This window comes from Eschrichtius robustus, chromosome 4, assembly GCF_028021215.1.
Source record: "Eschrichtius robustus isolate mEscRob2 chromosome 4, mEscRob2.pri, whole genome shotgun sequence".
Classification (NCBI taxonomy): Eukaryota; Metazoa; Chordata; class Mammalia; order Artiodactyla; family Eschrichtiidae; genus Eschrichtius; species Eschrichtius robustus.
The window spans coordinates 56,437,580-56,453,697 of NC_090827.1; the positions used below are offsets into that span (position 1 = coordinate 56,437,580).

General features: G+C 35.4%; 1 protein-coding gene across 1 annotated transcript in view; it reads left to right on the forward strand.

The window, feature by feature from the left end:
• The window catches only part of ANTXR2 (ANTXR cell adhesion molecule 2), a 161,834-nt gene that overhangs the window by 43,176 nt on the left and 102,540 nt on the right, over positions 1–16,118 (forward strand). The window contains exon 11 of the mRNA XM_068542777.1: positions 11,086–11,164. Coding sequence (XP_068398878.1) covers positions 11,086–11,164 — 79 coding nt within the window. The remainder of the gene's footprint in view (positions 1–11,085; positions 11,165–16,118) is intronic.

Sequence of the window (16,118 nt, forward strand, 5' to 3'; positions counted from 1 at the left end):
CCAGCCACCCATGCCAGGAGCACTAGGCCACATGATGACCAAATGTCGTCCATCTGTATCTCTACATGATCCCCAATTCTATTGTCTTAGTAGCAGGTGATGCAACCATAACTTTCTTCTTTCTTCTCTTCCTTATGAGGAATGAGACTGGATTTATTTATTTTTTAAATCATGGATACCAGGACATTAGTTATATCTTCATTTTGAATATAAACATTAGAATCTTGGTGAGATTGGTTAAGGCTGAGGAGCCTCTCAATTTTTATATTTCTCTATACCCCTCCCCCAATGGTGGAACATTTATGTATTCATTCACACAGTGTATCGCTTTCTGATTATACCTATAAATGTGATGAGTTCACCTAATCTGCATTGCATCTCCATCCTAAATATTATATTCAGTTCTGTAAATTGTCTTTTAAGAGGAACAATAGTTAATTCGAGTACGTCTAGGGTGGCCAACAAAATCTTGCCAAGTGTGAAAATGTTAAAATACTGAATTAAAATACTGAAAAAGACACGATTCAGGTGTGACACATCAGCTCTCCAAACATCAGGTCTGTCATGTGAAAGATAGATTTGGCTTATTCTTTATTGCTCCAAGAACAAGAGAAAGAAAGAGTGGAAGGTAAAAGGAGGCACATTTCAGCTCAATATAAGAAAGATTTTTGTAAAACTTGGAATCATTTAGTGAGTGTTTTGGTAACTAAAAGTGTTCAAAGAGGGACAGCTATGTGATGATATGGAAGATATTCCTTAAATATGTATTTAAATCCTCTTATATATCTGCTTTTAAATTTTATATTATTAAAGTTTTTACTATTACTAAAATATTTGACTTTTTTGGATGAAAGGCACTAAAAATTGAGTGATCATTTTGAAGCATCTTTTTAGTATTTAAAAAGATACACAATGCAGTTAAAATGGGGTTATTTTCAGTATAATACTGAAAACATTTACAATAAAAGTGTAGGTGTGATGTCCAGTACAATTCTGATATAGCTTTTTTTTTCTTCTGAAATCTAGCAATCTTCCTGACTGCAGTGTTTGTTTTAGTTATATACATATATTGAGTATCTCAAAAAGAAATTATTTTATTCAATTATTTTATCCTTTTACCCCTTTGAAGAAAATATCCTTAAACAAAACTTTAATTTATATATATATATTCATAACTAGAAGTAGAGTCTTTATTCACAAATTTGAAACCTTATTTTCACCTCATAATTTATTATGCATAAAGCTAACTTTTAAAAAGCTCTGCAGAGTATTAAATAGTAGCACTTGATTTCAAAATATCTTAAGTCACCATAATTTTAATAGCTTTTTGAGTAGTTGCCAGTTTAATTTTCAGTATGTGCAAATTGGAGGTAAATTATTTATTACTTCCAGCAAATGTCTTTCACAATTTTATTTAATTTTTTCATCTTTTTAAATGGATCATAAAATGGCAGTCTTTTATTGGCCATCCATAAAGCCAGCAGCAAATAAATACTTTGCAAATAGGTTGCTATGATTGAAATGTCAACCATATTTCATGCAGTATGAAATTTCCTCAGATCAGAGTAGCCCTAACGTATGGCAATGAGCTGTTCTGCTGTTCTGGAATTGTCTTACATCTTTAAACATTAAATTAAAGCACTGTGACCGTTAGGACTTTGAATTTTATTTACTTAGTTATATATCAGAATACTATTTAATAATTTCTCATGTGGAATGAATTTACTACCCTTGAATTTCGTTTTATCACTATTAATTGAGGACCAATTGACATTAAAATGCACTTCAAGCAGTCTTTTTGTTAAGTTGTTCAGGTTTCTTCTATCCTTCTACTTAAATGTTCTGAGGATGGAGCAAAGAGCCATTGAACATATTTGTAAGCAATTCTAAACAATGTAGAACCAACTTATAGGAAAGGGAGTTGAAAGGGTCCTCAGTTCTGAGCCTCGCCTTCCCTGACCGCCCAGAATTATCTGCACTGTGGGCCAGTCCTGTCTCAGAAGAAGGTCTTTCCTTGTCTTTCACGACTTCATAGTCTCACCTCCGGGACTGTTTCTTCTCCAGTGTTACCTCCGGCTCCTCTTCTTACATTTCCTAGTCAGTTTTCACCATGGCTGGATTCCTGACCCATAAACTCACCTTCTCTAAGCCTTCCTTTTCTTGCTGATGAGTTCCAAATCTTCAGACAAGATCTTTCCCTTAGCTTTAAACCAACCAAATGTCCACTATCCAAATGTCAGCTCATTCACTTGGATTTCCCTTAGGCAAGTTAAACCTGAAGTTCCCAAATTAAACTCATGTACTTCTGTTCAAACCTGTTCCTTCATGTTTACTGTGCAAGATTACCCATCTTCATGTGCAAAACACAAACTTTGAAGCCATCTTTAACTACTCCTTCTTCCTCACCTCCTACATCCTATAAATGTCCAAGTCCTTTTTAATCTAACTGCTTAATACCTCTCAATTTTCATTTCAGATTACCCTCATTGACACTATTTGGTTCAGTTCTACTTTGGTCCTTATTTGAAATTCACTGAGAAATTCTTAAAAAAAAATATTATTATTTTTTTAAATGTCCAAGTCCTTTTTAATCTAACTGCTTAATACCTCTCAATTTTCATTTCCGATTACCCTCATTGACACTATTTGGTTCAGTTCTACTTTGGTCCTTATTTGAAATTCACTGAGAAATTCTTAAAAAAATTTTTTTTTAAATTGAGGTAACATTGGTTTATAACATTATATAAGCTTCATGTACACAAATATTAAGTTTTGACTTCTGTATACACTACAATATGCTCACCACCAAAAGTCTAGTTTCCATCTGTCAGCATACAGTTGACCCCCTTTACCCATTTTGCCCTCCCACTCTTCCCCTCTGGTAGCCATCAATTTTTCTCTGTATCTAGGTGCTTGTTTTTGTTTTGTTTTGTTTCTTTGTTTTTATATTCCACATATGAATGAAATCGTACATATTTGTCTTTCTCCATCTGACTTATTTCACTTAGTACCCTCAAGGTCCATCCATGTTGTCACAATGTCAAGATTCCATTTTTTAATGGTTGAGTAGTATTCCATTGTACATATATACCACATCTTCTTTAGCCATTCATCCATCAATGGGCATTTACGTTGCTGCTTCCATATCTTGGCAATTGTAAATAATGCTGCAGTGAACATCAGGGTGCATATATCTTTTTGAATTGGTGTTTTTGTATTCTTCAGATAAATACCCAGAAGTGGAATAACTGGATCATATGGTAGTTCCATTCTTAATTTTTGGGGGAACCTCCATCATGTTTTTCATAGTAGGTGCACCAATTTCCATTCCTACCAACAGTGAAATACACTATGACATTGTTAACTGGTCTTCTACTGTAGAAATTTACTCTTCCAATCCATGCTCTACGATGCAACAAGTGATATTTGTAAAACACAATTCTGACCATATTTCTGCCTGGCTTAAAAACTCATAAGACTAATTCCAAATATCTAAATATGGCATCCTGGGTTCTTCATGATCCTTCTCCTACTCTCCTTTTCGGCCTCAAACCATATATTCTCACTCTCACATTCTGTGTTGATGCCGTACTGAATGGCTTTTATTCCTTGACTGTTCTGTGCCTTTCTTATCTTCCAGCTTGTCAAATAGTGCTCCATCTTCTTGGGTCCCTTTTTAATCTCTTTTCCTAACTAATTCTTGATCATCCTTTAGGATTCATCATAGAGGTGACCTCCTGCAGGAAATCTTTGTTGATGCCCCCGTGCAAGGCTCAGTCTGTTGTAACTCCCATATGGTCCTCTAGTACCTTTGTGCTTATACCTATTTTAGTTAATATCACATTCTATTGTAATTGTTCATGTGGCTTCCTTTCAATTACATTGTAATGCTGTGTTTCATTTGTTATTGCAGCCCTATTACCAAGCACAGCCTAGGTTGGCCTATTGTAGGCAATTTATAAATATTGGAGTAATAGACTGATTGAGTGATTGACTGAACTTACTGGCCAACATTCAAAAACCAATTTGGAGTAGAGTTTTAAGTGTTAGGTTCAAGCACACAGCTCAACATAGTTGCAGTGTTGGGTTTTATCAAGGTAACATTTTGTAACAGGAAGGAAATAGCTTTGAATAATTTCTTTACACGATCTTGCATGACATTATATGTTATACTAGGCATTTTTGGAACAATTTAGCTCTCTCTATTTTTATGTGGAAGTAAGTAGAAGAGAAATTCTTTAAAGTAAACAAAAAAGTATTAGGCAATTATTTCTTTGCTGCAATACATTCTTCTATATTATCTGTGCTGTTTTTTAACTTGGATCTAAAATGTTTATATAAAAGTACCTTGATAGCTGAATATTTTTTTAGACAAATAGTCAGATGTTACAGTAATTTATAGAGTACCCGCTGTGTTCCAGGCACTGTGTTGGACATTTTATGCACATTATTTCATCAAGCTCTCCTCCCCAAAGCAACTCTGAAATAGGTACAGTTATCCCCATTTTACACATTGAAGAATGCAAGATTGAGAGGGTAGTGACTACGGTTCAAACCTAGAACTCCTGATTCCCCAACATGTGGGCTGAATCTATCCCCTTTTTCAATTTTATTTTATTATTGGGACAAATAAAGATAAATTCTTTACTCACCTCTCCTTTATGTATGGAATTATGTAAAAACAATGTGGTTTTAATACATTTTTGCCCATAATAAAGTTTCTGTAACTGAGAGTATGAGTTCTACTGTCCTAAATATACTAACCAGCAATAAAAGTTATATAGCACTCAGAATGAGAAATCCATAGATACTAGCACAAGTTACATAAAATATGACAAAACATGATATACGTATATTGGAGTCTTGGGGCAAAGAAAAGTCAAGGTATTGAGTCTGGGTTAGAGGGTGAGATGGTTTTATCAATCTGTGTGCCAGCAATGGAGTAGCAGAGCTTTGGACAAAAGTATCAGCTCATAACAGTGCCAGTATCATACCAATAATTTCAAAAATCTTTTCTAAAGAAACAACAAAATTTAAAAGCAGAAATAACTTTTATTAGAGTGTGTTTTTCATGTTTGCAACACTTCTGAAAACATTTCCCGGCAAATGTATATACATATAAAAATATACACATATGTTCACAAATAAATATCATATAGTAAATACCATTATAACCATGAGAAATATGTGAATATAGTAAGAAATTGGAAGAGTGACGCTGGAGAAGTGACACAAAGCTCTCTCCAGTGAGTGAAATTTAGATGTAAGACCCTAAAGCACTTACTGAGGATTAAGGTGGTATGCAGTAGAAGTGAAAGCACTTTGACTACAGAGCCAGAGAAGTCCAATAGTTGGGTAAGTTACCTTTTTAAGCTTCAGGTCCTTTATTTGGAAAATGGAGATAATGCTACAGCCTCCCTCAGTGGGTTGTTGTGAGAATTGAGAAGATGTGTTAATGTGTTTAGCTCACAGTAAGGAATCGATAAACACTGTTATTATTAGTACTGTTGTTTCTGGTAGTGGTTTGATCGTGCTACTACTGCTCTCAGGAAGGTGAATATTATATTGTTTCAACTGAATCCATGTGTCAAAAGAATCATCTGGTGGCTTTCCATGTCTGTGGAGACTAACTCAGTTTGATCAGACACCAGCTACATTATACTAGACTGAGATTTTAAGAATAACGTGCAAATTGGTTTGGTTGCCTACAAGACCTCATCAGCATGCTATGGGAAACTATAGAAAAGAGTGAATTTTGTTATAAAATACATCTTCTGTTCTTATTCCATTTGGATAAGTATTAAATGTTTTAAATGTTTCCCTCATTAATTAGAGAACTGGTTCATTTCTGGTGAGTTCTACGTGCCAGATTATAAACAACTTTGGTCAATCTACTGATCCCTTTAAAGTTGAATCAAAAAGATTATAAACAACTTTGGTCAATGTCTACTGATCCCTTTAAAGTTGAATCAATAAGATTACCTGCAACAATCATACATTATTATGAATCCAGTAATCTTCCCCCACAAACCAAAACCATGCTTTCTCTTTCATATGCTTTCTGGTACATGCTTTAAAGTAGAGGAATTAGGATCTAGGAAACATTATTTTTGGATTGAACTATGCTTAATCTTCAAAAAAACAAAGCAAAACAAGGCACTCAGTTCTGCAGAAAAAGCAAGTAGGTTTAAGTTTTCTTTCTTAAATAAGCCACTTGGCATTCTGTGTTGGAATAGTTCAGAAGTTTAGTTAAGTTGATATAAATACCCCAAGTTCTTGTTCTTTTCTGGATTTAGCTAAACTTTTTTTTTTTAACAAAATGTTTTAAAGGGAATATTTTACAAGGAATATTTTTAATAGGGGTAATCCTGAATTCTGAAGAAGAGTTCAGCTAGAAGTTTGCTAGTCCTGTCTTTCCTGGGGGCTCTAGCCCTGTAAGAATCCAAACTAAATACCACATTGAGGGGAAAAAAACACATTAAGAACTTTCATTTCTTCAAGCCTGTGTGGTATGATGGAAAGAATTCAAAATTTGTGAGAATCCTAGCTTTACCACTTTGGGCAAGGTAATTAATATTTTGGGGCCTATGTACCCCAGCTGTAAAACTGTGAAACTACTTACTTTAAGAGTTCTTTTAAGAATTAAATGAGATAATATCCATAAAATGCCCAGGATAGCATCTGGCACATGGCAGGGACTGAATAATATTTCTCATCTCCTTTCCCTAGCATCATTACTGAAAATCTTACCAGTGGCTTGAGATTGCTTCCGTTTTATCCTAACTCTCCATAACTAATAGTATTTGGCACGCAACTCAAGGCATAGGGAAGAAATCGTCTAAATTTAGAGTAATTAAGGCAAAGTTTCTGGCTTTTAATTCTTGGAATTTAGAATATTTTGTGAGCATTGGAGCATGGTGTTCTATCTAGATTAACAAAATGTTGCCTACTGCTTCCACTTTAATGAAGGGATAGCTTTGTTTTGTTGGTATCCTGATTATTCTGTGGTAATATACTTCATAAACTCTTTTGGAAAAGAGCTGTTTCCTCAATACTTTAAAAACTCCTTGTCATCTTTTTTCTCTTTGATATCTTCTTAGAGCTATGAAAAAAAAATTACCTACTGATCCCAAATGATGAATTATTAGAATCTGAATTAATGAAATTGTAATTATTTTTAATTGTATTATTAGTTGAAATCATATTTTCAGAATGAGAGCTGTATTTCTTAGCAATGGACAAAAATTATTCTCCCTTTTTTCTACCTTTGTCAGGATATTTTAAAATCCTGAACATTTACAACAAATGCCTACAAACATGTAAATTGCATTCCTTTTTTTTTTTCATTTAGTTTACTCTGTCTTTCATGATCACTTTCTCTATATTTTATCTTTCAATGGTTTGTTATTTCCATTTTTAAAAATATTTTATTTTATTGAAGTATAGTTGATTTACAATATTGTGTTGGTTTCTGGTGTACAGCAAAGTGATTCAGTTATACATATATACATTCTTTTTCATATGCTTTTCCATTATGGTTTATCACAGGATATTGAGTATAGTTCCCTGTGCTATACAGTAAGACCTTATTGCTTATCCATTTTATATATAATAGTTTGCATCTTGTAATAACTTTTTTTTTAATATCTTTATTGGAGTATAATTGCTTTACAATGTTGTGTTAGTTTCTGCTGTACAACAAAGTGAATCAGCTATATGTATACACATATACCCATACCCCCTCCCTCTTGAGCCTCCCTCCCACCCTCCCTATCCCACCCCTTTAGGTCGTCACAAAGCATTGAGATGATCTCCCTGTGCTGTGTACCAGCTTCCCACTAACCATCCATTTTACATTTGGTAGTGTATATATGTCAATGCTACTCTCTCACTTTATCCCAGCTTCCCCTTCCCCTCTCTGTGTCCTCAAGTCCATTCTCTACATCTGTGTTTTTATTCCTGCCCTGCCACTAGGTTCATCAGGACCGTTTTTTTAGATACCATATACGTGCGTTAGCATACGGTATCTGTTTTTCTCTTTCTGAATTACATCACTCTATATGACAGACTCTAGGTACATCCACCTCACTACAAATAACTCAATTTCGTTCCTTTTTATGGCTCAGTAATATTCCATTGTATATATGGGCCACATCTTTATCCATTCATCTGTCGATGGACACTTAGGTTGCTTCCATGTCCTGGCTGTTGTAAATAGAGCTGCAATGAACATTGTGGTACATTTCTCTCTCTCTTTTTTTTTTTTTTCTTCTAACATCTTTATTGGAATATAATTGCTTTACAATGGTGTGTTAGTTTCTGCTTTATTACAAAGTGAATCAGTTATACATATACATATATCCCCATATCTCTTACCTCTTGTGTCTCCCTCCCTCCCACCCTCCCTATCCCAACCCTCTAGGTGGTCACAAAGCACCGAGCTGATCTCTCTGTGCTATGTGGCTGCTTCCCACTAGCTATCTATTTTACATTTGGTAGTGTATATATGTCCATGCCACTCTCTCACTTCGTCCCAGCTTACCCTTCATCCTCCCCATATCCTCAAGTTCATTCTCTTGTAGGTCTGCGTCTTTATTCCCGTCTTGCCCCTAGGTTCTTCATGACCATTTTTTTTTTTCTTAGATGCCATATATATGTGTTAGCATACAGTATTTGTTTTTCTCTTTCTGACTTACTTCACTCTGTATGACAGACTCTAGGTCCATCCACCTCACTACAAATAACTCAATTTCATTTATATTAATGGCTGAGTAATATTCCATTGTATGTATATGCCACATCTTCTTTACCCATTCATCTGTTGATGGACACTTAGGTTGCTTCCATGTCCTGGCTATTGTAAATAGAGCTGCAATGAGCATTGTGGTACCTGACTCTTTTTTTTTTTTTTTTCCTGACTCTTTTTGAATTATGGTTTTCTCAGGGTATATGCCCAGTAGTGGGATGCTGGGTCGTATGGTAGTTCTATTTTTAGTTTTTTAAGGAACCTCCATACTGTTCTCCATAGTGGCTGTATCAATTTACATTCCCACCAACAGTGCAAGAGGGTTCCCATTTCTCCACACCCTCTCCAGCATTTATTGTTTGTAGATTTTTTGATGATGGCCGTTCTGACTGGTGTGAGGTAATACCTCACTGTGGTTTTGATTTGCATTTCTCTAATGATTAGTGATGTTGAGCATCCTTTCATCTGTTTGTGGGCAATCTATCTCTTCTTTGAAGAAATGTCTATTTAGGTCTTCTGCCGATTTTTGGATTGGGTTGTTTGTTTTTTTGGTATTGATCTGCATGAGCTGCTTGTATATTTTGGAGATTAACCCTTTGTCAGTTGCTTTGTTTGCAAATATTTTCTCCCATTCGGAAGGTTGTCTTTTCGTCTTGTTTATGGTTTCCTTTGCTGTGCAAAAGATTTTAAGTTTCATTAGTTCCCATTTATTTATTTTTGTTTTTATTTCCATTTCTCTAGGAGGTGGGTCAAAAAGGACCTTGCTGTGATTTATCTCACAGAGTGTTCTGCCTATGTTTTCCTCTAAGAGTTTGATAGTGTCTGGCCTTACATTTAGGTCTTTAATTCCATTTTGAGATTATTTTTGTGTATGGTGTTAGGGAGTGTTCTAATTTCATTCTTTTACATGTAGCTGTCCAGTTTTCCCAGCATCACTTATTGAAGAGGCTGTCTTTTCTCCATTGTATATTCTTGCCTCCTTTGTCAAAGATAAGGTGACCATGTGTGCATGGGTTTATCTCTGGGCTTTCTATCCCATTCCATTGATCTGTATTTCTGTTTTTGTGCCAGTATCATACTGTCTTGATTACCGTAGCTTTGTAGTATAGTCTGAAGTCTGGGAGCCTGATTCCTCCAGCTCCGTTTTTCTTTCTCAAGATTGCTTTGGCTATTCTGGGTATTTTGTGTTTACATACACATTGTAAAATTTTTTGTTCTAGTTCTGTGAAAAATGCCATTGGTAATTTGATAGGGATTGCATTGAATCTGTAGATTGCTTTGGGTAGTATAGTCATTTTCACAATGTTGATTCTTCTAATCCAGCAACATGGTATATCTGTCCATCTGTTTGTATCATCTTTGATTTCTGTCATCACTGTCTTATAATTTTCTGCATACAGGTCTTTTGCCTTCTTAGGTAGGTTTATTCCTAGGTATTTTATTCTTTCTGTTGCAGTGGCAAATCTCTTTCCTTAATTTCTCTTTCTGATTCTTCATCATTAGTGTATAGGAATGCAAGAGATTTCTGTGCATTAACTTTGTATTCTGCTACTTTACCAAATTCATTTATTTGTTCTAGTAGCTTTCTGGTGGCCTCTTTAGGATTCTTTATGTATAGTATCATGTCATGTGCAAACAGTGACAGTTTTAATTCTTTTCCAATTTGTATTCCTTTTATTTCTTTTTCTTCTCTGATTGCCATGGCTAAAACTTCTGAAACTATGTTGAATAATACTGGTGAGAGTGGGCACCCTTGTCTTGTTCCTGATCTTAGAGGAAATGCTTTCAGTTTTTCACCACTGAGAATGAGGTTGGCTGTGGGTTTGTCATATATGCCTTTTATTATGTTGAGGTAAGTTCCCTCTATGCCCAGTTTCTTTCTATTTCCATATTTATATTCTTAAACAATGATCTTGTGATCGTGGTAATGTCTAGAGACAGGGAAAAGCTAAATCAGATGGAAGTATTTTTCCCCATTTTAGGTTTTTGTGAACCTGAAACAATGTCAGCATTTTTCTGGATTAAGGAATTTTTTAATTTAATTTTTTTCCTAAAAATGTATTATTTTAAACTAGAACAATGACAACAACAGGAATTTCTTCATGTTTCTGTTGACATTAATGCTTCTTTTAGGAACAATTAGATCAGTTAAGGAATTTGCCTCTGGCTACTGAGTAAGGACTAGAATTACGAAAGAAAAACGCTAAGATAACTGATCAAACGCTTTGACTTTTAAAGTAGACTCTGGCTAATTCTGAATTATTTAAGGAAAGAAAAATTTTCCACAAAACTCCAGTTTTTAATTTACTGTTAATTATTGTTTCTGCGTTTTCTTTCAGAACTCTTGATGTTTCAGTGAGCTTTAATGGAGGAAATTCTGTCATCTCAGGCTCACTAACAGTCACAGCCACAGAATGTGTAAGTCACTGTTCACATAAAGTTTCCTTTTAAAAATAACTCTCTCCAGAAATAATTTATGGACCTTCAATATTGTTGCATCCTACAGTAAAGAAAGTACAAATAATAACATTGGAGACCATTACAAGAAAAGGTTTATATAGAATTTATTGTAGGTTGTTTTGTTTTTTCTTTTAGTCTCCTTTAAAAGGAATTTTAAGACAGTATACATTATACTTTGATATTTATAAAATTGAAGTCATATTTAAATATTAGAATAAGGTAGGAAAATGATTTCCAAATGAAGCATTTTTTTCTTAAAACATTAACTATCTAAAGGAAATAATGTCTTTCTTTTAATGAAGGTTGCATTATAGTATCTAAGACATTTATCATGTTTTTGAAATTATTAGTGCATCCTAATGAGTGAGCTTATTATTTTTTCCCTTTTAATGTTGGTGCTTTCTCAAGGGTAAGGAACTTGATTTTGGGAGCTTTATAATATCTTGGTTTGAAACTACACTGAAGCTATAATTTAGTTAAGATGGTTGATTTGCACTACCTAAGATGCAATATTTGGGTATATAAATTCCATTGATAAGAGAGTGTTTTCCTTATACTTAATTTTTTTGGTTTATCTTGACATTAGATTGTTGAACATGAAAACACAGAGCACTAAAAGGAACTGATCACATGGTTGATATTCTTATGAGTGCATTTTCTTTGTTAAAAGTATATAAATCAAACTAAAAAAAAAAAAATTCCTGCCCTTCAAAAGACCAAAATCCCAAGCCTAAACATTTTCTCACATCTCATGATTTTTTTTTTAACATCTTTATTGGAGTATAAAGACTTTACAATGGTATGTTTGTTTCTGCTGTATAACAAAGTGAATCAGCTATACATATACATATATCCCCATATCTACTCCCTCTTGCGTCTCCCTCCCACCCTCCCTATCCCACCTCTCTAGGTGGACACAAAGCACCAAGCTGATCTCCCTGTGCTATGCGGCTGCTACCCTCTAGCTATCTATTTTACATTTGGTAGTGTATATATGACCATGCCACTCTCTCACTTCATCCCAGCTTACCCTTTCCCACCCCGTGCCCTCAAGTCTATTCGCTACCTCTGAGTCTTTATTCCTGTCCTGCCCCTAGGTTTGTCAGAACCAAATTTTTTTTTTTTTTTTTTAAATTGTAGCTGTTGGGCTTCCCTGGTGGTGCAGTGGTTGAGAATCTGCCTGCCAATGCAGGGGACATGGGTTCGAGCCCTGGTCTGGGAAGATCCCACATGCCACGGAGCAACTGGGCCCATGAGCCACAACTACTGAGCCTGCGCGTCTGGAGCCTGTGCTCTGCAACAAGAGAGGCCACGAAAGTGAGAGGCCCGCGCACCGCGATGAGGAGTGGCCCCCACTTGCCACAACTAGAGAAAGCCCATGCCCAGAAACGAAGACCCAACACAGCCAAAAATAAATAAATAAATAAATAACTAATTTAAAAAAAATAATTAAAAAAAAAAATCCTCTTAAAAAAAAAAAATTGTAGCTGGTTTTTTTTTTTTAATTTATTTATTTATTTACTTATTTATGGCTGTGCTGGGTCTTCGTTTCTGTGCGAGGGCTTTCTCTAGTTGCGGCGAGTGGGGGCCACTCTTCACTGCGGTGGCCACTCTTCATTGCGGTGCGCGGGCCTCTGCGCGGGTCTCTCACTATCGCGGCCTCTCTTGTTGCGGCGCACAGGCTCCAGACGCGCAGGCTCAGTAATTGTGGCTCACGGGCCTAGTTGCTCCGCGGCATGTGGGATCTTCCCAGACCAGGGCTTGAACCCGTCTCCTCTGCATTGGCAGGCAGATTCTCAACCACTGCGCCACCAGGGAAGCCCCCCAATTTTTTTTTTTTTTTAGATCCCATATATATGTGTTAGCATATGGTACTTGTTTTTCTCTTTTTGACTTACTTCACTCTGTATGACAGTCTCTAGGTCCATCCACCTCACTACAAATAACTCAAATTCGTTTCCTTTTATGGCTGAGTAATATTCCATTGTATATATGTGCCATATCTTCTTTATCCATTCATCTGTCAATGGACACTTAGGTTGCTTCCATGTACTGGCTATTGTAAATAGTGCTGCAATGAACATTGTGGTACATGACTCTTTTTGAATTATGGTTTCCTCAGGGTATATGCCCAGTAATGGGATTGCTGGGTCATATGGTAGTTCTATTTTTAGTTTCTTTAAGGAACCTCCATATTGTTCTCCATAATTGCTGTATCAATTTACATTCCCATCAACAGTGCAAGTGGGTTCCCATTTCTCCACACCCTCTCCAGCATTTATTGTTTGTAGAGTTTTTGATGTTGGCCATTCTGACCAGTGTGAGGTAATACCTCATTGTAGATTTGATTTACATTTCTCTAATGATTAGTGATGCTGAGCATCATTTCATGTGTTTGTTGGCAATCTTTGGAGAAATGTCGATTTAGATCTTCCACCCACTGTTGGATAAGGTTGTTTGCTTTTTTTGCTATTGAGCTGCATGAGCTGCTTGTATATTTTGGAGATTAATCCTTTGTCAGTTGCTTCGTTTGCAAATATTTTCTCCCATTCGGAAGGTTGTCTTTTCGTCTTGTTTATGGTTTCCTTTGCTGTGCAAAAGATTTTAAGTTTCATTAGTTCCCATTTATTTATTTTTGTTTTTATTTCCATTTCTCTAGGAGGTGGGTCAAAAAGGACCTTGCTGTGATTTATCTCATAGAGTGTTCTGCCTATGTTTTCCTCTAAGAGTTTGATAGTGTCTGGCCTTACATTTAGGTCTTTAATTCCATTTTGAGATTATTTTTGTGTATGGTGTTAGGGAGTGTTCTAATTTCATTCTTTTACATGTAGCTGTCCAGTTTTCCCAGCACCACCTATTGAAGAGGCTGTCTTTTCTCCATTGTATATTCTTGCCTCCTTTGTCAAAGATAAGGTGACCATATATGCATGGGTTTATCTCTGGGCTTTCTATCCTGTTCCATTGATCTATATTTCTGTTTTTGTGCCAATACCATACTGTCTTGATGACTGTAGCTTTATAGTATAGTCTGAAGTCAGGGAGCCTGAATCCTCCAGTTCCATTTTTCTTTCTCAAGACTGCTTTGGCTATTCGGGGTCTTTTGTGTTTCCATACAAATTGTGAAAATTTTTGTTGTAGTTCTATGAAAAGTGCCATTGGTAGTTTGACAGGGATTGTATTGAATCTGTAGAGTGCTTTGGGTAATATACTCATTTTCACATTATTTATTCTTCCAATCCAAGACCATGGTATATCGCTCCATCTGTTTGTATCATCTTTAATTTCTTTCATCAGTGTCTTATAGTTTTCTGCATACAGGTCGTTTGTCTTCTTAGATAGATTTATTCCTAGGTATTTTATTCTTTTTGTTGCAGTGGGAAATGGGAGTGTTTCCTTAATTTCTCTTTCATATTTTTCATCATTAGTGTAGAGGAATGCAAGAGATTTCTGTACATCAATTTTGTATCCTGCTTATTTACCAAATTCATTGATTAGCTCTAGTAGTTTTCTGGTAGCATCTTTAGGATTCTCTATGTATAGTATCATGTCATCTGCAAACAATGACAGTTTTACTTCTTCTTTTATGATTTGGATTCCTTTTATTTCTTTTCTTCTCTGATTGCTGTGGCTAAAGCTTCCAAAACTATGTTGAATAATAGTGGTGAGAGTGGGCAACCTTCTCTTGTTCCTGGTCTTAGTGGAAAAGGTTTCAGGTTTTAACCATTGATAATGATGTTGGCTGTGGGTTTGTCATATATGGCCTTTATTATGTTGAGGTAAGTTCCCTCTGTGTCTACTTCCTGGAGGGTTTTTATCACTAATTGATGTTGAATTTTGTTGAAAGCTTTTTGTGAATCTCTTGAGTTGATCATATGATTTTTCTCCTTCAATTTGTTCATATGGTGTATCACGTTGATTGATTTGCGTATATTGAAGAATCCTTGCATTCCTGGGATAAACCCCACTTGATCATGGTGTATGATCCTTTTAATGTGCTGTTGGATTCTGTTTGCTAGTATTTTGTTGAGGATTTCTGCATCCGTGTTCATCAGTGATACTGGCCTGTAGTTTTCTTTCTTTGTGAAATCTTTCGTTTTGGTATCAGGGTGATGGTGGCCTTGTAGAATGAGTTTGGGAGTGTTCCACCCTCTGCTATATTTTGGAAGAGTTTGAGAAGGATAGGTGTTAGCTCTTCTCTAAATGTTTGATAGAATTCGCTGTGAACTCATCTGGTCCTGGGCTTTTGTTTTTTGGAAGATTTGCAATAACAGTCTCAATTTCAGTGCTTGTGATTGGTCTGTTTATATTTTCTATTTCTTCCTGGTTCAGTCTTGGAAGGTTGTGCTTTTCTAAGAATTTGTCCATTTCTTCCAGGTTGTCCATTTTATTGGCATGTAGTTGCTTGTAGTAATCTCTCATGATCCTTTGTATTTCTGCAGTGTCAGTTGTTACTTCTCCTTCATTTCTAATTCTATTGATTTGAGTCTTCTCCGTTTTTTTCTTGATGAGTCTGGCTAATGGTTTATCAATTTTGTTTATCCTCTCAAAGAACCAGCTTTTAGTTTTATTGATATTTTCTATCTTTTCTGTCATTTCTTTTTCATTTATTTCTGCTCTGATCTTTATGATGTCTTTCCTTCTGCTATCTTTGCAGTTTTTTTGTTCTTCTTTCTCTAATTGCTTTAGGTGTAAGGTTAGTTTGTTTATTTGAGATGTTTCTTGTTTCTTGAGGTAGGATTGTATTGCTATAAAATTTCCTCTTAGAAATGCTTTTGCTGCATCCCATAGGTTTTGGGTCGTCATGTTTTCATTGTCATTTGTTTCTAGGTATTTTTTGATTCCCTCTTTGATTTCTTCAGTGATCTCTTGGATATTTGGTAGTGTATTGTTTAGCCTCCATGTGTTTGTATTT